Source organism: Chaetodon trifascialis, chromosome 13 (assembly GCF_039877785.1).
Source record: "Chaetodon trifascialis isolate fChaTrf1 chromosome 13, fChaTrf1.hap1, whole genome shotgun sequence".
NCBI classification, from domain to species: Eukaryota; Metazoa; Chordata; class Actinopteri; order Chaetodontiformes; family Chaetodontidae; genus Chaetodon; species Chaetodon trifascialis.
Genome location: NC_092068.1, coordinates 16,508,063 through 16,530,128, shown reverse-complemented (window position 1 = coordinate 16,530,128; position 22,066 = coordinate 16,508,063). Strand labels below are relative to the sequence as shown.

General features: G+C 43.4%; 1 protein-coding gene across 1 annotated transcript in view; it reads left to right on the top strand.

Moving 5' to 3' along the window:
- lrmda (leucine rich melanocyte differentiation associated) overlaps positions 1 to 22,066 on the top strand; it is a 199,624-nt gene that overhangs the window by 130,577 nt on the left and 46,981 nt on the right. The window contains exons 3-5 of the mRNA XM_070978013.1: positions 1,811 to 1,937; positions 3,310 to 3,449; positions 6,663 to 6,789. Coding sequence (XP_070834114.1) covers positions 1,811 to 1,937; positions 3,310 to 3,449; positions 6,663 to 6,789 — 394 coding nt within the window. The remainder of the gene's footprint in view (positions 1 to 1,810; positions 1,938 to 3,309; positions 3,450 to 6,662; positions 6,790 to 22,066) is intronic.

The following is a 22,066-nucleotide window of genomic DNA, read 5'->3' as shown; positions in this document are numbered from 1 at the left end:
GCATTATAGAGTAGGTAGTTCTAGAGCACAGTGCTCTATAGTAAGTGTACTACCTTAATGGGCATTTTTGCTTTCGTAAATGAGAAGCACCATGGGGGAAAACACCAAGCAAACAGAGGAGTAGGATTTCATAAAACTGGCACATCTCTCCATTCATCCATCTTGTCAATGCATTAATCAGACCTGATAAGAGGTTGTCAGCTCGCAGCTTTGCCAGCACGCCGGCTAGGTGCTGTCAGCTGTTGCCCTTGGTATTAAGCGTGCATGTTTGCAAAATGTTGACATCTTTTGAAATGCAGCAGCTCAGTCCGCCTCACTTGCAAGTCCACAAAGAGTTGCTGATGTGTCGTTTTCTGCCTGAGAAGATAGTTCATCCTTTCGCTTTGTAGTTCAGAGTTGCTGCCGGTGTGTCCACTCCGCACATCCACTTGGCTAACTAAGAGTATGTAATAAAAGCACTCACTGACAAGTTCATAATAGATCCAACTGTATTTTTTTTTACACATTATATTACAAATAATTGTCTTTTCCTGCTTCCTTTGCCAGTGCATACTTAAGTTTTCATAATGAATGTGACTGTACATCATGCCCTGCCCTGACACTGCTCTCTGCTCCTTGCCACCCATTTGCAGATTGTCAAGATAAAGGTGTTATATTTACATAGCTCAACGTTTGTGTGGATTATAGCAGCCATTGACACAAGGCAGATCCAGGGAGGAGCAATAGTTCAGGCTGCGGCTGTTTAGACCTCACTGTACCTTGAGTTTGTCATGCCGCAAGGTGACACCGTTCACTGGAATTTATATTTACGTAACCTCATGTCAAGGTTATCTGTCTGGTTTAAAAACCAGAAACATGCCGTGCTTCACATTTAATGTAGAATTATGAAAATGTAGAGCTTGGATAGTCAGATATATTTGATAAAAAAAAAATACCTGTTGGGTACAGTAGGTTGAGAAACAGATCCTGAGAAGTATACTGTCTGCGTCAAGTTCTGGCAGATTTAAATGTCAATGAAGTCACCCAGGACACTTTAACATGGCATGTTGACGGTGTGAAGGATTAGACAACACACACATTGCGTTTGTGCACCTTCCATGACTTGAACTTTGCAGGGCCCTAACATTACTCCTCACGCCACCCTCCATCATTTTTATGCCTGTGTGAATGTGCGTGTGTGTGAGAAGGAAGGAGCCGAGATGACCCTTCACCTCTCTTTGCCGTGTGTCATAAAAAGGAGCGGAAAGGCAGGATTCTTTCCTCCCAAAAAAAAAAAAAAAAAAACAACAACAAAAAGAACATCCTTTGATGTTAAAATCCCAACACTAACCCCTATCGTGGCACGGTTGCAAAGAAAGTTTCCCTTCCATTCCATCTGTGATTGCGAGTGTATTCCGGTTCCTCTGTGAAAATGATGGATGACAAGTTAAATTTGTGTCTGGGGAGTGAAGGTGAACTGTGACAGAGTGATTTGTCTTGGGAATGGAGGGTTAGGGTCAGGCGAAACTGGGCGCCTCAAGGCACAAGACATTGACAAATTCATCCTGCCCGCCGCATTTCTGAAGCCTTTTGTTTTGAATCCTGGCTACTCACAAGTGACCCCCATCCCTCATCCTGCCAGCCGCTGAAGGATGCCTCACCATGCCAGGGGAGCTCAGCACCACTAATTCTTGTCATTCACTTCCCTGACAGGCCTAGACCCAAACTCGCCAGGCGTATGAAAGAGGGAGGCTGAAATATTTATTTCTGTACAATAACGGCTGACCAGATTTAGAGCCATAACAGTTTTCCTGTTGCCTTATCATTGCAGGTCACTGGCAGGCCTCAAAATGTTCACTGAGCTGGAAGAGCTGGTCGTTGACAACAATCTGCTTGGAAATGACCTCCGGTTACCCAGGTTACCCAACCTCCACACCCTAACACTCAATAAGAACCAAATATCCTTTCAAACTAATCCCTCAGCCCCTTTCTCGTTTTGATTTGCAGGCTCCTACGCAGGCGCAGATAACACACATCAGTGTCAGCATGAGCAGTTTGTTTTGCTTATTGTCCCAAAGAACCAGTTTTTAATGTCCTGGTTTAGCAGGAGGACTGTGTGTTGCAAGAGAGAGTAGAGGAACTTGGCTGTCACAGAGCTCCACACAGGATGAGTTTTTGAACCACAGGGACCTCTAGTGGAGTCACATTTTAGAGTCAACATAACAGATGTGTGTTTTTTTTTTACATTTCAAACAGAATAAAAAGTGTTGGATTAAAAATACATCCCAAGAATGAGGTAGAATGCGGCGTAATGTGTTTGCTATTTGGATATATCAATTATTTTAAATTATAGAGGAGATTTTTCACATTTGCATCTGTTGCATGGTGCTTTATTACACTGCTTTACTTCAGTGAAACAACATGAAACGATTTAATTCGCCACTAAACACACTAGAGCGCGCTCACATTTTGGCTCATTGATTAGAACGGCCCCATTGCTCTAGCACCCAAAGTAAACACATTAAAACCAGAGCTCTGCACAGCCACCCTAAATTCAAGACATAGACACATTGCGAGGCTGTTTATGATCAGTCAGAAATGTGTGAACTTCCCCTCTCAGCTTCAGAACAGGTTTAGCAATGTGTCCTGTTTTCCTCTGGTTATGCAGATCCTACTGGGTAACGATGCTCACTCTCTCTCTCACACACACACACACACACACACACACACACTTCCAGAGTCAACATTAAAACTGGGGCTCCTTGAAGTGTGCGTCTGGGACTGTGTGCTGAGTTTGGTTGTGAAGTGGTCGGCACATGCTAATAGGCCAATTATGTACATCCTGTCGTGGCACAGTGCCATTTTAAAGCTCAAGCACTGCATTAGTGCAGTTGTATTTTGACACTTTGGGGCTCAATTTTCCGAGTGAATGTATTAGTGATGAATGTGGCTGCTTTTGGGGCTGTTTGTTTTTTCCACGTTTCGCAAAAGTTTTCCACAGCACGGCTCTGGGAAGCACGGACTGTTTGAACCACAGGGCATCCATCATTTTGTCACTGTTCTGCACCCGGCCACCTAGGAAATGAAAGCGATCGAGAGAAAGGGAGGGAGAGCAGCAGCCAAATTGTGTCACTACTATATGCCAAAGCCTGCACCTTAAATTGCCCCTCTGTCTGCCCAGTCTCACAAAGCCAGTGACTGGCCCCTTTGAGCACCTCGGTAAATTTGACAGTGACGTGTTTAGGGCAGACGGGCCCGGGAGGGGCTTTGCGGGTAGTAAATGCTAATGTAATTAACAGCGCTAGGTCCTTGACATCCGCCCTTTGACACCTGACTGATATCGAGGCCCTGCTTGAGCACTTGGCTGATGTGACCCCATCGCTGGAGTACCTAAGCCTGCTGGGAAATGAGGCCTGCCCCAACCAGCTGGTCAGCCCGGATAAGGACGAGGACGACTACCAGAGATACAGGTCTGCTACTACATGAACTGTGTTGTGATGTCACGCATAAATAAGGAATAGATATTACTCTGACCTCTGACAGACAGACAGACAGACAGACAGACAGACAGACAGACAGACAGACAGACAGACAGACAGACAGACAGACAGACAGACAGACAGACAGACAGACAGACAGACAGATAATGTGCGTGTTTATATATTCAGTCAGACGGTTTTGATACTGTTCAAAATGATAGCTTTTTGTGTGTAATGGATTTGGAGATGTTCCTTTTTTTTTAACATCCAGCCCTTACATTTCACAAACAGACTGTGGATTCAACCACATCACTCTAAAAGCTTTGTCAACTGGCCCCCTCTACACTCCAGTTTGCAAAATGGATTTCATGTGTGACTAGTCACCACCACAAATGAGTGTTTACTACCCTGCCTTACCAGAGCAGATGATGCATTAAACATCAAGCTAGGCCTCAAGCCATGCAATATGACCACCATTTGTCAGGGTCCTTTACATGAAATGCGATAAAAGGCGAAAAGCATACTCTCTTTTGTCTGTTTTAGCCCTAAGTGCTTGTTTCTGACTCTGTGTTGCCTATTAATCATTTACCACCCATGCCTTTCTTGAATAATCTTTCTTCTCTCTTTTTGCCCCCCCTCCTTCACTTTTTCCTTCTCCCCCTTTCCCCCTCTCCTCGCATGCTTATCTTACTGGTGAGGAAAGCTGTTGGGTTTTGACTGACAACGTCTAGGGTCCTGTAATGTAATATTCATAATGTGTCACATAGTAAAACATCAATTTGAGCGTGATGCAGATTTCATGTCTGACAAGGTTAGGCTGTATGCAGGTCGTGACAGCACTGGCCTTGGGCAATAAATACCCAGCCCAATGCCTCGGGAGCTCTTGGTCTCTCAAGTGAAATACCCTGGTGCGTTGCATCGGTGCCCCAATTAGTGCAATGACATAGAAACATAGTAGTCATTCACACAGTGCTGTGTCGTCTGCGGGGAGGTTAAATGTTGCCCTGTTCTTAGCCGACCAGGCGTGCGCTCAGAGGCCGTTTGTAGTATTACAATAACACAAGAGTTTGAAGCTGTAATATTATATGCTCACAGTGGTTACTGATTATGCAGCGAATAGTTTATTGAAAACTGTATGTTTGAGGAACTCTGGAAATGTTGTGACAATAGATGTAATTCAACCTCTTGTCTTTTCTCTCAGCCGCCATGATGTATAAAGATTAACGTATTTTTATGTGACATTTTAACCTCTTATCTCGAGGAAAGTTATCAGTCTGTCAGATCTCCATTCGTGGCAGATCAAAGAGCTTGTCCCTGAGGTGCCCCACCTGTACTTAATGTTCACTCAACTTTTTTTTTTTTTTAAATGCACAAATGCAGCTGCATAATAATTACCCACAATGTCTACAAATGTTAATATTTAAAGGTTTTTATGTTATCTTTCATAGCTGTAATGCTAAGTATAATGATTGTTTGTTCGCATTTTATTTTATTGGTCCCATAGTTTAAAGCTTAGTATTTATTTATTGATTATCTTCTTGATAACAAGTTATTATTCTGTATGTTAGTGTTCGAGGTGAAATAAAGGTTGAACGAATAGTTTTCCAATATCGTCCCAGAAAGGAACTGGTATGTCAATGTGATGACTTTGGAAGGTTCCTGGAAGAGATTATGTAATTTGGTAATAATTACAAGGAAAATGGAAATGGCAGTCAGCTGATGTGCTTTCACATATTTCCAGTTAATGTTATTTTACCAGAGTAAGTGCTGAGCAGGTCAGCTGAGCAAAAATCTAAGATTTGTCTGTCCATGTATTTGGAATTTACAGGAAAAGTACAGTACAGTTAACACATTTTCCAAAAAATAATCACTATTTACATGGGTTTAAATATACTCCTCTTTCTAAAAATCCTTTAAGGGAAGTATTAGGAAATCTTTAAGAGCTTGCTCTGCAACAACCACTTCCAAGGACGGCACAAATCCTATTGTTGTAACATGCTTGCTATTGCTAAATAAAGTGTATGAGCCTTTTTTTTCCTGTCACCCCCCCCTCCTAACCCCCCTGTGCTCTCCTCCTCCCTCTTTGGTTGAGTTGAATCATTAATATCCCTACTGGCTGACAGAGCCTTGTCATCTGCTCTGACCCTGTGATGGTAGGTTACCTATGGAGAATGACCTCTCTGCGTGCCTCCCAAGGGCATCTTCACATTTCATCATGGAAATGCCCCGAACAAAGTCCTTTTGCAGAGAGGGAGACACAGGATGGGACTGTGGCCTCTTGGATTTGAGAGCTGGAGCTCTCATCAAAAAAGGAGCCTTTATTAGGGGTTAGGAGCAGGTCATTTCACCTTATAATATTGTTCCAATAAGATGTCATTTCGGGCCATTTGATACATTTCGTGTTTTAATCATTTGTTTCAGCTGTTAAACACGCTATTTCATTTTTCTTTCAAATTCTATCAGATGTTTTTCTTCCTTCATCTTGAGGTATTTTCTGCTCCACGTCAGTCTAAATGTGATCCCTGTATCCCCTCCTTATAATCCTCAGGTGTTGAAAACTTGACACGGGCTTTGCCATCTCCCCTCATTGCCATCGCCATCGCCATCATCAATTTGTCACGGCTCTTTGCGCACAGGTCGTGTCTGTGCCCATATCCCCCGTCCTTTCTCACCCTCCACTTAGGTGCTGCATGCACGTTCTTTTTGGCTACCAGCTCAGCCCTGACATACTGGTTCCTCTATCCCTGCCTGCCTGTGAAAGGATCTGTTGTCATCTATGTATTCCAGCCATTATCTTTTGACGTTTCTCTCCCTCCCAATGAAAGACAGAGTGTGTCTGAAAGCTTAGAGAGATATCTGTGATGCTGCCAGAATGACAGCTCTGGCAGACGGGTTGTATCTCCTTTCGTGCTATTTATATGTCGTACTTATTCTTATCAGCTTTGAAGGTTATTACATACAAGAAAAATATCACCATTAAATCTGCATCACCATTAAATCTCAGTAAACACGGCTTCTTTTCAAGTTTTGTTGATGCGTGCATTTACATATTAGAATGTGTGTCAGTTTGATTAGTGTATCACTGTTAACAGACTTCCTCAGATTCTCTGTTTGTCTCTTTGTCAAGAACAGGCCTAAAAGGAGACCTTTCAAGGTGGCCGTACAGTACGCCACAGCTGAAGCTGAACTGTTGTTTCCTCTTAGGCACTTTGTTCTGCACAAGTTGCCCAGGCTGAAGTTTCTGGACACCAGGAAAGTAACCAAAAAAGAAGTGATGGAGGCACAGGAAAGAGGAGCATTCATGAAAGTGGTCAAACCCAAGTCAGAAGCTGTAAGTTAAGCTCTTTTTTGTTTTTTTGTTTTTTTTAAACACTGTTTTAAGTAGTAGTCCCTCTGAAGTCTTGAGTGGATTTGTCACATTCATCCCTTTCTTCCCTTTCCTATTCTTTTCCTTTATCCTCCCTTTCTTCCTGTGCATGCCTGACTGTCAGTCTCCCTTTGCAGAGGTCCTAGCACTGTGGCCCTTTGTAAAGAGTGTCTCTTTACTATCGCTTCAAGTGTGCATGTGTGAGTCGTATGCGAGCGCCTGTGTGTAAATGTGTGTGACCACGGCCTGACCTGATTCCGTATGCATGAGCCCCAGATCAAAGACGACGGCCGGCTGTCCGGTCGCGGTTGTGTTGCCAAGTGTGACATGGCTGGCGATTGGAGTGACAGCTCACGTACATGCCGCTCACAATCACTTAATTATCCCGAGCCCGTGCACTTATTCCTCCCTCTGTTGTTTTGGGCCACACAGACTAATTAGAGTTCGGGAGGTGCATAGATACAACCACTTCAACCCTTTTCACCCCCTTTTTTTTCCCTTCTTCTACCCCTTTGATAATGCAATATAAATGAACGGCTTTTGCCTAGATTTGATTTCATGTAATTGTAAGGTCATGAAATATTTACTGTTTGGATCAGCTAAGCTTTGTCGTTTCAAGGTCTCTGGGGCTCTGACAGTGAGCCTGGGAGGTAAAAATGGATCCAGAGTAGCAGGAGCAAAGGCATCCAATGACAAATCAGAAGCATGTGAGTCGATGTTGGGTTTAAAAGTGCACGAGGAAAACAAAATATTTATTGTTTCAGACAATCAGCTAAGATAGTGTACTCTTTCAGTGTCAGTTCATGCTATGCTTTGTTCTTGATTCTTCATGCAAGTGGCAAGCGAGAAAGCAAAACACTGAAATAATTTAACCTCAGTCTGGCATGTTTGGTAGCTGGAGAAAAGTGGAATGAAAACACTGTTCATCCACTTTATATAAAAAGAAACTAAGGACCTCTACAATGCTTTTTGGCAGGGTAAAGTCACTTTATAAGATATTATTTACATAGCTTGTCAGTGAAAAAGAAATGTTTGCCTTTGTCGCCACAGCCTTAGATGAAAGGAGAGATAATCACTGATTCTAGCTGACATGATGTGTGTGTTTTTGTGTCTTTGTGTCTTTGAACCTGCTGTATATGATTATTTATTCTCTATGCAAAGTAAAAGGTTACAGCTTTGATGAAAAGGCGTCTACCCCCCACTGCACACAGTATTTTGTACGCCTGAACATACTTCTGCTGCTCTATCCGCAGTTCCTTATCATTAGCGGTGTTTGAGTCCACACAGTGAAGAGAGTTTTTTGCCTGGACACATCCCATGTCTGGGCCCTGGGATGTCACAGCAGCAGCATTTCCACAACATTTGTTTTGAGTTAGATGAGATGTGATGTGTCAACTACCACAGACTTGATGAGCCATGAGTACCTCCCGGCTCTAATTGTCCACATCATCAGAGTGATTGTAAGCTGACCAATAGTGCAGGCCACCAATTAATGAAACGTCTGCAACAGAACGGGAAAGCGAGGAGAGATGATGGCATAATTAGATATTTGTGTTTGCTTTTATGTCAGGTACAGCAGGGTGTTGCTCATAACAGTAGCTCGTGGTACAGTGTCTGCCATTTGCTTCATTACAAAAGATGGTAATTAGCTGTCTCGCTGTCGCTTGTGCCGCCATTTGAGTCTCAATTAGTGCAAGAATTGGAGGAAAAAAAATATAGGACCACAGACATGATCTAAAAGGTTTTTTTTATTATTAAATTACTCGAATCTGGCTCAATCTTTTAAACTTTTTTTCCTCTACACACAATAATTCTTCCTCTTTCCCTTATATGACAAATCTCCTTCCTGCTGTTTACAGTAGATAAATTGAAACCATAGAAACGGCAGCAACTGCAGCAGGGTTACGGTGATACATGCCCACTTATGACAGCATAAATCTGAAGAAAGAGCGCCTTTTCTATCAGATCATTCCCATTGCATGATGTGCGTGTTGGAATAGTTAATGGACTTGCTATGAATGAGACAGCGCTGAACTTTGGAGACCCCTCTTGAGTCATATCGGAGTGGATTGCGACCACAGTTTTAACTCCTTTTCAATCATGCCATTATGGCATGGCGCTGAGCGACGCCACATGGTTCTGATAAAACAGTTATGGTCTTTAGCACAATCCGAACACCATAACTTTTCGTACATTTCAAATGTTTTCCGTGTTGCCTAAATCACAACCAGACAGTCAATACCCGGTCGTTTGCGGGAAAAGAGACCGACGCATGCACACACGCAAGCCTGCGACGACATGTGCGAGTGCAGAATTAACAAAAAAGTTTGTATCCTTTAGAAAAGTGTACAGCTTCAGGTCACAGAGTATAACCTTCCCTGCAAGGACACGCATTGTGACGAAGAAGAAAACAAAGAATTGTACTCAAATAAGAAACCCATGTTCACATGCTGTGGATAATTTTGTCCCTTCTTTAATTGTTATTTTGTGTCTTCATGCATTAGTGGGCATGACACCGTAAGTGGGTGACGATGAGCTGTCCCTGACATGTCTGTATGTTTCACCGCTTGCTTCAAACCCAAAAGGGGGGTAATTTTCTCCTTTGGTTTTTTTTTTGCTATATTGCATTTCTGAGTGGAAAGGACAAGCAGTTGGACAGAAACAGATGCAAAATGAAAAAGACAAGAGAAAGAGAGAGAAAATATCTATAAATACCTGAAGTAAACAAACAAGAAAAAAAAAACAGCGGGGACGATTGAAGTGTTTTCCCAAAACCACAACACTAAGCAGAGTCAGAGTGGAAAGGCCTTGAGCTGTATTTTGGGAAATTGGGTGTGTTGGAATGCTATAATGTGATAATTCTCTTTGAGGACTTAGAGGTCATGGAATGAAATGGCGTTAAACCACGCAGAGCCATTTGGACTGTGTTGGGCTGCTTTCGGAAAATACATGTGGTACTTTTTGGCTCGGTTCCTCAACCTCCCTCCACACCGCCACGGAGCCCACATTATGCCGTCGAACCCTTGGGTTAAACTGGCCATGTCTATCAAAACACTGTGACAGCACATTCTGTTTTCAGATCCCAAGCACCGCTTAAAAAAAAAAAAAAAGTGCATAGCAAATTTAACTAGTAGAATAACATTTACTCCTTGCCACATGTTTAAGAGTGTTTCACAGTGAATGAAGTAACTCCATGGTCCCCCTCACTAAGCACAGCTTGGTAGCTACGTCAGCGGGTATAAATGTTCCTCGGATGTCACTTAGATTTTGCCTGGACGAAGTATTTGACTTGATTTTCTAGCATGAACACAAGTTTTTCTTCCCCACATCCTTCTGCGTATAATGTAAAGCAGACTGCATTGCAGGGTGGCTTGAGCCAGCTCCGGGGTCCCATGAGCCTCTGCACACAGGGTAACGGTTCTTCAGGGGAATTGACAGTGACAGAGCCAGGAAAGTCCTCAAGTGGATCTTTTCAGTTCTGTTTTTTCTTCCCCAGACACTAACCTGTTTTACTCTGCAGCAGACAGCAGTTCATTTTAAGTTTGCGCAGAAGGGAGCAGTCCAAATCGAAGATAGACTGCATGGTTTTAGACTCGCGATTGTGCATTATGTGATGCATGATTGTGGCTGTTTTTTTGCAATGCAACGCCGGAAAAAGAGGAGGCATTTTGCTATAGGTTGGTTGTTTTGCTTCCTTTTCAAGTCTCAAATGTACCCTGTAAATTACGGTGCCACGTTCATCTCTGTGCTTGAGAGTTATGAGTTCCCCGAAGCTCTCAAACATAACAAACAGCATGCAATATAGCGCTTTGTGAATGTGCCTTCAGTGGGTTTGCTGAATCATTTTACTGAACAAATGTGTCCTCAGAGAAAACTCAGAGAATATGGTTTTCAACAGGGGAAGGAAATGTAACCCAACAGATTGCTGTGGAAGCAAGTTTATTACCGCTCTTCGCTCTCTGCTACATTCTGTATTTGCACCAGCCGTTGTACGTACAGAAGCGTGATTTTTCACCTTTCTTTTATGACACATTCCCGATTCATTATACACACAGTAGGTCGTATAAGGACAGTGCTGCGGATCGAGTAGGAGTCGTTGGCTAAATGTAACCAAACTGAGTGCCTGTCTGCTTTATGTTCAAATGACAAACAAATGACAAATGACAAATAAACCCACTGACATATTGTGATCTGCTTGCCTTCAGATCATGTCCATTCTCTCACATAACGTCTCGTTATCTGTTTATTGCATCATTGTGGCACCGCTGTGCTCCGTCTTTTAATGAAAACATATTCAAAATGTTAAAACAGCTGTTTATAATTCTTTGGACATGTTTAGTTTGTGTGATAGATGAAATACCCTGCGTGTTTGTGTCAGATATTTCCAGGGAGCTGCGTGTTCATTCTCTCAGGTATGTGTGTCTGTCAGTATCTGTCAGTGGTGTTTGCCTCCATGTGTGTATTTTTCTGTAAATGTTTCACTTCGTTTTATTTATTTATTATTACATTTTTGGATTGCTGAAGCATAAGCCTGTGCATTGTTTGGACCGGTGCGACAGGCCCGGTTCGGAGCGCTCTGGCAGCTTAATATGCGAGGTCACGCAGGGGTCATAAGCCGGGAAAACAACAGCAATTAGAGGGAGTGACTCACACTGTCCACATAAATCATCCAGGCCCTGCATATCATAAACACACTGTAAAACTTTAAAGCACAATTAATTGTAAGTAATAGTGCCAAGATTGATTTATTGCCTCTTTCAAAGCCTGGAGACATGGGGTGCGTGACCCGAGTGTCACGTCACTCTCGCAAGCAAAAATGATAGATGTATTATTCATTTTTGGCAAAAATGCAGAGCATAAAAACAAACATGTGTTTTTGTAAGGGCTTTTATGAGACACCGAAGTGGCCGCGTCGCATTAACTGATTTTCCTCTCCTTCTGCTGGCATCCAGTACAGAGAAGGAACGCCTTTGTGGTGAAGCATTTGTTGTCTCGACGTCTCTTGTGTTTAGCAGTGGAGTTTGAGGCCTGTCAGAAAACAGGCCAAGGCTGGCCAGCAATAATGAGATGTCTCCCTCTCCCATTTTGATATAAAGTTTTCCTAAACTTTGACAAATCATGCCATCGTTCACCTAACTTTTCTCTTTTTATATCTGTAAAATGTAAGTCTTTGTTAGGGTTTTATTAGTGTAATAATTTTGAGTGCCTGGGATTGGCAAGCTACAAAGCCTTTGCTTTTTACACATACTGCTCCAACTATATCCTTTATAAGCCTTTGGGAAGGGCCAAGTTTTATAATAATTCTGCTATTTTCAATGTTCCTTTTAGACTTAGAAAAGTACAGGGAAATAACACACTTCCACCTTCCAGTATCATTCTGCACTTTTAATTTTTTTTAGACGCACGTAAAACTAATTCTGCACACAGGTCTCACTGTCATTATGCTCCTTTCATTGCATGCCATGGGGTTGCAAAACTCCACAATCCCTGCACATGTACTGAAGCAACAACGTGATAGCCACTAAGGCATCTCTTCAATTATGCTTCTTATCAAATGATGCTTTTAGCTATTACATAGTGCGGCGTCCCAGTGCGTTGGCCTATCAGTCCAATCAGAGCTAATCCTCCCTGTTGGTCTCTTTGGTGACAGGAAGATGCTGCTAGCCTAATGAGAGACAGCTGGCTTAGGGTTTTCCGCGCTCTGAGTAAAAAAAAAAAAATCACAAAAAAAAAAATCCGTTTTTCTTTCTCAACCCCTACCCCAACGGGTGTTTCCACAGAAATGTGCCAAAACTTTAAATCTCTCAAAGAGATCAGTTATTTCTTTGCCTGTCTCTTTTAGTTGATGTTGACAGTACACATTAATCACTATTTCAGCACTCGCATTTACCATTTACTTTGAAGCTGATTGTCATGTGCACCCTCTGGAGGCAGCCTCGCTTTAATTCGCCTTCAGATTTTTATCAGATAATTCAAGTAAAGTTGTTGTTGTTTATGACGTGCAGATGTTGATATGCTGTTGAAAAAAAAAGTTAATGAACGTTAGAGCTTAAAATCTATGCTAGATGAGGCAGATACAGTCTATACCGAAGTGTCACTTTTGTTTATGATTCACCGTGGGGACCACAGGGAAAGTTGTAGTTGATTTGTGTGGCTCTGTAAATGTATTTCTCCTCAAGTATGCACAAAGTCCCTCAGTTCGCCGGATCATTTGAGCTTTAATCCATTATACCAGTTGTGTCTGTTCCTCGGTACAGTGTTAAAGGAGATAGAGTCTTCTTTCAGCAGTGACTTTCATGAGCATGCAGCGGAGGACGAAGCCAGAGCCGAAAGTCCCTCCACTGAAGTTTGTGCTTACACAGACCTTCTTTGTGGTTTTTAGAGCTTGTCAGACATGTCAAGCGCAGGCTAGAAAAAGTATATTGTTTCCAGCCACTTGGATTCCTTTCCCCCTGACATCTGCCACTCTGCCGAGATGATAAATTCTTGCCTCATTAAGCGTGGGTGTGGGATTACAGGCTGACAACACATTAATCACTGGGCTGGGTGGCAGCAGCCCCGCACCAGCTACAGGCATTGTTAACCAAACTTTTCTAATGTGTCACTCTCCTCCCTGACAGCCCATAATCAATCATCCTGATTGGCAGGGCTGATAGATTACACTATTTATACTTTGTGTAATGAAAGCTAGCGTTTCCACCTACTGTCATTGTCGAGACGATGATAGGCCACACCGTCCAGCTGAATGGGAACACGTATAAAAAGAGACGGGGAGGAAAGAAAGGGTAGGCAGACCTTGGCGCTGCATTGTGAACTTTAAAACAGACGCTGTGGAGCTCCGTGGTGGTGGTGCGTGTGCGGTGGGGGAATTCTGCTCGGCTGTATTGTTCCCCCCGCACGGTATAGCTTGAAGGCAGTCTTCACACCATCACTGAGCTATTGTCATCTTTGTCGCTATCAGTGGCAGGCCGTGCTCTTGCAGGTAAAACTATGCTTTGTCTGCGGTGGGATTCGGTTTCCCCGTGACCCCGTTGGTGAGGTGAGGTTTTGTTGTCAAAGCCTCTTTTCTGACAGAAAGTGAGTGATTTACACATGTATAACAACAAAATGACAGGACACCATATACTGTATGTGTATTCTTGTCAATGTGCAGAGGTCGACAGGATAATGGATAATGGATTTCCCTGTTTCCTTGCTAAGAGCCTTAGAACCATGCTACATCGCTTTACAACCCCCCCAGCAGTAATTTTTTGCATGGGAACTTGTGGATGAAATGACACACGGCTGGTAGCCTTCAAACATAATAAGGTTATGTTTCTTTTTTGTTCATTTTCAGCCGTAACGTCTTTGTCTGGAATTAGAGATGTCCTCGGCACACTGAGAGAGGATATTGAATATGAGCTCTTGGTTGAGAGGCTGCCAAGCATTTGGAGGAAAGAAAAGAGGCAAAAAAAACAGTCCATCATGTTTTTGACAGGCAGTAAATCTGAGACTTTTCTTATGAGGCAGCGTGCTGTCAGGAAATTAGTTAACTAGACCATATTATGGAGAGCCAGGTAATTTACCCTCAGAGATGCAATCGCAAATAACTAGCAGGAGGCCGCATCCCTGACCTGACATTGCTTTGTGTATAATGCAAAATCTAGTGACATGCTCAATGGGTTCTGTCAGCTGCAGGATTGAATTCTCTGCCTACTGCGTCTCAGTTTGGAGCACGCTGGTCAATTATTTCTGAGGCTGTCAGTGCGTAGGAAGACACTGTTATTTAGTATGTGTTAACTTGGCATCATTAAGACACTCACCTGACAGAGAACAGCACACCTGAACGTTATTTATTTTGATTCCCCCGACAGGGGTAACCTTCAAACACGTTGACCTCTCCCTGTTTCGCGATTTGTGAAATCCCACTCGGTCCATTAGAAATGGGAGCTGTCGAGACAGTCGGGAATCAAATGACCAAGAGTCTCTCTAATCTAACACGGTAATCCGCAAGAGAAGCCTCCATTTGTTTGGACAGATTGCTCTGATCACGCGGTGGCAGCTCAGTGTCTATCCGCGCTTGAGGACGAGACACTGCTGTCCACACGGTATCTTTAAAACATGCAGAAGTGTCATTTTTATATCATAGATCCATGTTTTTTGCCTGCAAGCACAGCATCGCACACCCAGAAAATCTTATGTTGTGTGTTCCTTTTAAGTGGTCCTCAAACAGAAACAGCAGCTATGCAACGTTTTATCCTCACCTTGTGTAAACAGCCACTGCGCGTACTCAATGATCTGACTCTGGTATGTGAAAGGACGAGCTGATGTATATTTCAAATTTTAGATGACAGGGACAGTCTGAGCTCAGCAGGCAGGACAGAGCAGCTCAAGATTAAAATCTCTCGACTAGCATCCCGGTGAGTTTTGGGACATCGTCAGGTTTGGCCATAGATAGTTTACAATTTGAACCCTGTGGGAAATTTAGTGTTACCATTCTACATTGGCCCTCCACATCCTCCAACACCACCAGCCCTGGTGGTGAATGGGAAACCCGATCAAGTAAAGCCTCAGCATCACCTCTGTACAGCAGGATGACATGATTAGGAGGTGACAGCTTCTGTAACAACATCTCTGCATTTATCTTTTTCTGCTCCCTCTATCTTTCACTCTGTGTCTCTCTCTCTCCCTCTCTCTCTCTGTCTCTGTCTGTCTGTCTGTCTGTCTGTCTGTCTGTCTGTCTCTTCCCTCTCAACAAGTCAGACTACTCTATAATTAATGTCCCTGAGGGCTATCCGCAGGTCAGGCAAGGGGGGTGCTGTTGAGACAGGTAGTCTTGACACCTCCAGCTTTGTAGCTTATGCATGCGGGTGGGTAGACGGCTGAGGAGGGGTGAGAGAGGCCAATGATGAGGGCTAGAGCATGTTTAGGTTGGAGGCTAAGACAGGAGAAATACTGTAGGTTGAAGGAAGACAGGTCTCGCTGTGCGACCTTTCCACCTGAGGAACAGAAAGGATGGTTTTTCACAGGATTAACCAGTCAAATCTGGTGCATTAAGGGCTTAGTCTGTCAGGAGCCTCACATTTGAGTGACAGAGAGGGAACGTACTGTTTCAATAATATCAGCACCACACGCGTTTAGCCTAAGGAAGACCTTATGTTTTGAGTTGGATTGTTCTGGGATGGTTGATAGTGAACACGGTAGATTTTTAAAGAGCACCGAACTTGTGCAAAGGCAAATAAATAAAGACTTTATTGCATCTGGGCCAAATGTTCAGGCAGTCAAAAGTTTGCATAACAGGCTCGATGTGAATTCCGCATCACATTTTGTTTTGTGCTGCCTCTCACGTTGCTTTCGAAAGACTTGAGAGACAGCTTAGCCTGTCTGTTTGTATATAAGTTTGAAGTGTGCCCTTAGACTATGCACCTCTCATATGCATGTGTCCAAAATCCACACAATCTCTGCCATCTCACAAACACAACAGCCCCCTTTTCACAACAATCACACTCTGAATAGCCACTCATCCGTGTGTTTTTTTTTACTGGTGGAGAGGTTTTTCTCTTTTTGAATAGACAGAGAATAAAGGGAGGAGACAGGAAACAGGACGATGGGAGAACTGGACAGAGGCAAAGAGGAAATTACGTTGAGACAGAGGAGGAGAGGGAGACATTCTTGGTTAGCAGTGGAAATATGTGAAAGAGTGAATGCTGCCCAGGGTGCAGCAGAGGTCACTCCGGGAGCAGAGGGGTCAAGTGACACTCAAATAGCATTCCTCTGTCATTCATGGGAGTGTTGGAGAGGGCTGTGAAGGATTGGCGCAGGGCACAGATGGGCAGTGAAGTGGGTGAAGATCCTTAATGCCACAATGCTTCAGTGTCACCAATCTGCAAAGAATTTATCATCTTTGAGAGCTTAGTGAAGTTACAAGCTTCCATCTGCTTAATCGCCTGATTAAAGTACAATATCTGAATCCTTTATATGGTAAAACAAAAAGTATTGCGGTCACATTTCTTTTTTTGTTTGGTGTCAAATTATTTGCATCTTTCAGTGGTTATCAAAGGCGTTCTGACCTCTGACAGTTTCATTCATTTTCCATTTGCAGTTGGCGTTCAGTTGCGAGCTGACAGACTTCTTAATGCCACTTCCCAGAATAGGTCTGACATCTATGCACTGTACTATACTTAAGAAATTCAGTCAGAGCCAATGAGCTGCAGAGATCTGTAATAAGATATCCTGTGAGATGTACTGTAAGTCACAATTAGTAACACATATTTTGTTTCAAGGATAACTTCTCCAGGCAGCGCGGAACAAAGGTTTGTCATTTCATCACGTCTGATTAAGTGAGTACAGGAAGTGCTGTACTTCGGTAGTGGGTGGCAAACAAAGCCATTCGGACAGACAGTGGATCTCTATTTCTCTTTATCACCATTTGTCTGTCAGACTGACAGCGTTGACCTTGTATCACCAGCCCACTTTGTGCCATTCTCTACGATGTATCTTTCATTTTGTTAAGACGTACAACTGTAACCCATAGCCCAGACATTTAATATGATATGATAATACGGATCCCCCGGGATCACCTGATATGCTGTTTCCATGCAGCAGGCAGATGGGTAGGGTACGACGGGCATCACTTCCCAGCGTTTTGCCTGCCAACTGGCAGCGTCCGTCACCAGACGTGTTCGGGGTAATCCGAGAGGCGGGCCGAGCTGCGGCGGCTCTGACTTTCATCACACCTGTGCTAAAAGCGCGGTGAGGAGCAGCCTGTCCGTCCTATCTCCCCCTCCTGTAAGGGAATATTGAGACAGCAGTGGATCAGATGGGCTCACATCCTGTCAGACTCATCAGATTTCAGGACAACTGAGTGCTTTTGTCAGCTGAATTCCAGACATCTTCTTTCTTTCCCTCTAGAAGGGTTTTCAAAGATAATGTGTCTCAGGACTTGACCCCCCTCGAAACAATGGTATCATTGATACCGTGATGGTTCTAACTAATGTTAATGGCGTATGGTACATAATTCATGAGATATCAGGGTGATCAAAATATGACGTCCTAGCCTAGAATCCAAACCAAACCAGCAGGCCAGAAAGAGGGAGACGACAAGTCTGATCTTCCCTTCATGAAGACACCCATGTCTTCAGCTCCCCCTCTCATCTCCTCCAGCCTCTCTCGGAGTGCCCTCTGTCACAGATGTCACTCTTCCCTGACACCTGTCTGGCCCTCCCTCTTGTCTCGCTGTCCCATCTCCTTCTCGGTGGGGTGGAACTGTTTGTTTTTGGAGGTTTGTTTATGGGGGGAAGGAATACCCCGCTGCTCCAGGCCGCCTCTAGTCTTTCAGCTCATCACACAGAACATGACAGCCCTCCTTCTCTTTGGTGCTGAGATGAGGAGCTGTTTCTCCCGTCCCCATGGGGAGTCAAAATTTTCTGCTTCGCTCTCCTTCTTGAACTTCACTTCAAGACAGCGGATCGATACTGTGTGCGCGAGCAAACACTACCTGCTTTGGGCCGTGTACACAAACATTGTGTAATTTTGCAGTGGTGTGGTTCGAGGTTATGTACCTTTTCAGTCCGAGAGGAATGAATGTTTCATTGAATGCAGTTATTTCTAAGTATTTTCTCCACACATAAACTGTCCTTGAATGGAAATTCAGTATGAACTAAAACAGGCTCATTATCATATGGATGCTAGAGGCAAAAAATTTACAAGCTGCAGCAAAAGCAAATCAGTGGTACAAAATCCCCAAATTTCAAATATTATTTTATTTGCTATCATTTTCATTAACGCTGCGTAATTGCCATGTAATCCACACTGTTTGGACACTGCAGCTTGTAATTATTGCAATGAAATAAAGCTCTAATTCTGGTAAACGTGAGTGGAGAAAAGACCGTGATTGGCCTGTAAATGGGAATGATGTGAAATCAGACACCAACAACTCATAGCTTGTAATTATGCTGACACAGTGTAATTATGTTGCTTACTTTAGCAATGATGTGTTAAACGCTCAAGTGTTGCCATTTGTAATGCAAAATAAATAGGAGTTCTGTAGCTTGAAAATGCAGCTTCAGTGTATTTTTGCCCGTATATCTGTCATGGCTTCCCTCACAACCAAAGGCCTAGACCATGTTTTGTTTGTAGACGGGGGAAACTGTGGTTCATGGAAAGTTGTTAATACCAATAATCATACCGGGTGGTCTGCCACTGGACGTCTAAGGCCTCTAGGACTCCACCCAGCAAGTCAGCTCCTGGTTTCACGGTTTTTTTGTTCCCTATTTCAGTCCTTCACGCTTCTCCTTCTTTTTAACATTTAGGTTTCTCTTTGGAATACATCAGCACATCAGATAACCCCAAGGTATAACAGTAAAACCTTGAGTTCACATACACACACACTCAGGAGTTGTTTTTGTCTGACTGGTGTGTGCAGGTTGTGTGCGTTTCTTTTTCTTTTTTGTCTCTTACAGCGTGGAGTTAAGACTGAATCAGCTGTTCACACAACCTTCTCACATAGCACATGCACACACACACACACACACACACACACACACACACACACACACACACACACACACATACACAATACTCAGACATGTACAAAAGCCCAATTGCACAGTTGCAAACACACATTCTTTTTTGCACACAGAAACACTCACACACCTAAAGAGGGGGCTGTGCCTCCGGGGGCCACGTCAGTTACCTGCTGACACACAGGCTAGTGATTGATGAGACGCCGGGGGCGCTGGAGTAGACTTTGTCAGCTGCTCATAATTTATACATCTTATCTCCATCAGAAGAAAAGACAGAGTGCCGCGTTGTGTATATGGAGATGAAAACACTGGGCTTGTTTAGGCAGCGGTGACAGGGTAGCTGCTAGCTGTTAGCCGTGCCACAGAGTGATAACTCAGATTGCTATCTGTTAGCTTTCTCACCAGGTCCCTCTGTGGCCAGAGCCTTCACTCTTTGCCTGTGACGAATCCTCTGTCTGTCAGTCAGTCTCTCACTGTCATCTCTCTCTCTCTCTCTCTCTCTCTCTCTCTCTCTCTCTCTCTCTCTCTCGCTCTCTCTCTCTCTCTCTCTCTGTCTCTCTCTGTCTCTCTCTGTCTCATGTTTCCCTCTCTCTTGTGTCTCCTTTGCTCTCCTCTGTCTCGCTCTCTTGTGTCTTTATATCTCTATTCTGTGACCTCTCTCTCTCTCTCTCTCTCTCTCTCTCTCTCTCTCTCTCTCTCTCTCTCTCTCTCTCTCTCTCTCTCTCTCTCTGTCTCTGTCTCTGTCTCTCTCTCCTCTGTCCATCTCTTGTCACATACTCAGGCCAGACAGCCCCAAGCCTCTGCTGAAAGCTGCTGGCTCTTCCTCAGTCCACTTGCAACGCAAAGGTCAGGACAGAGGCAAGGCTTGAGTTACAGAATAATTAGCTCTGTCAGCGTCATGTTGAAATCAATGTTCAGATGTTGTGTGGGGGTGGGCCGTATGAATTATTTTAGTCCAGCGCAGGCAGGATTGCTTCGGAATTAACATTGTCAGATTTATGTTCTGTGTATTGAAACTAGACGAGCGCACTCAGTGGAATGCAGATCCCCACCAGGTGTGTTTGTGGACATGTGGGTGGAGAACAGGGAGTGCAGGGCAGCAAATACGCATGAGAGTAGTGGAATAAACGGGAGACGACGTGGCACCTTCCAGAACACCGGTGATGTAAAATGTTAACTTCGAGACGAGCAAAGAATCAGCAGTCAATGGCAGTATAAAACAGAACAGTCAATAAAGCAGGTTTTTCAAAGATTACCGCCAATATGAGAGCAAACGGTGTGTGAGATTATGTCGTATGTGAGATTAGCTGCACACAGATACACCCATGAACTACCCTACACCTGGCGGAAATGAAAATCCATTGATACTTTTAGTAGGGCAAGAGGAAGGACTTGCAATTGTCACACTGTATTTGGTCCATTTTTGGTATTATTTTTTAAGAGAGAATTTGTTTGACAGCTCTACAGTAGTCTAATTTAATGGATGATTAGAGGGTCATTGTTTCACAAGTAACAGAAGAATGTCTTCCTGATAAAAACAAGTACAGCGTCTTGTTGATTTAGAGTTTGTGGTCGTTACTATTGTGGTTTTTATTTTTATGTTACTGCGGTTCAAGCCAAGAAACAAAGGAATATATCAGTGATCCTGCAGAGAGCTTGTCAGTGGTAAATGAATCTGACTTCTGTTGCCCTGTACACTCAGTGTTTGATATCGCCTTCCTGAATGTGAAAAGAAAGTTTATCAACCCCCAGAACTTCACCTTACTCTCCTCCAATTGTCTTTTAGCACGCTTTGTTCTCTCAAATTGTGTTCAGATGTTTTTAAGAGTGTCAGTTAACTACTGCATCAGCAAAACAACTTTGATTCCATAACCCCTTCCCACTATTGATCTTGCCTGGTAGATAAAAGAGCACTCTCTCTCTGAAATCATGCATTTTTCATTGTGGTATCAATGGCAGCCTTTGCATTTGGCATCCCACTTAGCTTAAAGCTATACTCACAAATGCTGTCTGTTTTGCTCTATTGATTCAGAGGGTTTGCATCGTGTATATTTGAGAATCAGTCCCTTGGTATCATTTTACTTTGACTTTGATCACCCTGATTGCAGTAAGCAGACACAAAAATCAAGCAAATTATTCTAATTAATGTGTTTTGGTGGTGATTAGTGTTGTGCTTTGCATTAAATATTCAAGTGGAAGCACTTTGACATAATAAAGAAAGTGTGTGGTAATTAAAATCCCCCTGCTCGTGATACTGCAGCTGCTTTGTTTGTCCGGACAATTATTTGGACTAGAAACACTCTTTGTCAGTGTTACAGACGGGTTGAATGTGCAGAATCTTTTTTCTTCAGCATATTTCTATACTCTTATTTTAAAATGTTCATACCGTATTCTTAGCAGACATACACCTTGAAGGAAAAATTGAGAATAGGAGTCCAATATTACCTTTCTCACCAAATAGTAGTTGGCATTGTGGTGCTGCTGCTTGTCAGGTGTTAAACAACACTTTGGGCCAAGGACAGACAAATGAGAGTGTCCTCCTCTCTAATAGAATCTAAAAAGATGAAAAATATAGTGCAGGAGGCAGGAAGGACTAGTCAAAGAGGTGACCATCAGCATCTCAGCAGCGTGGCTTGGCAGCCTGCAGCCTGCCATGGTGTAATTGGAGAGAAAACATATATGGGAGCAAATAACCCCCTGTCAGGGGCATTAAAAGGAGATGTTGTGACGACTGAGAG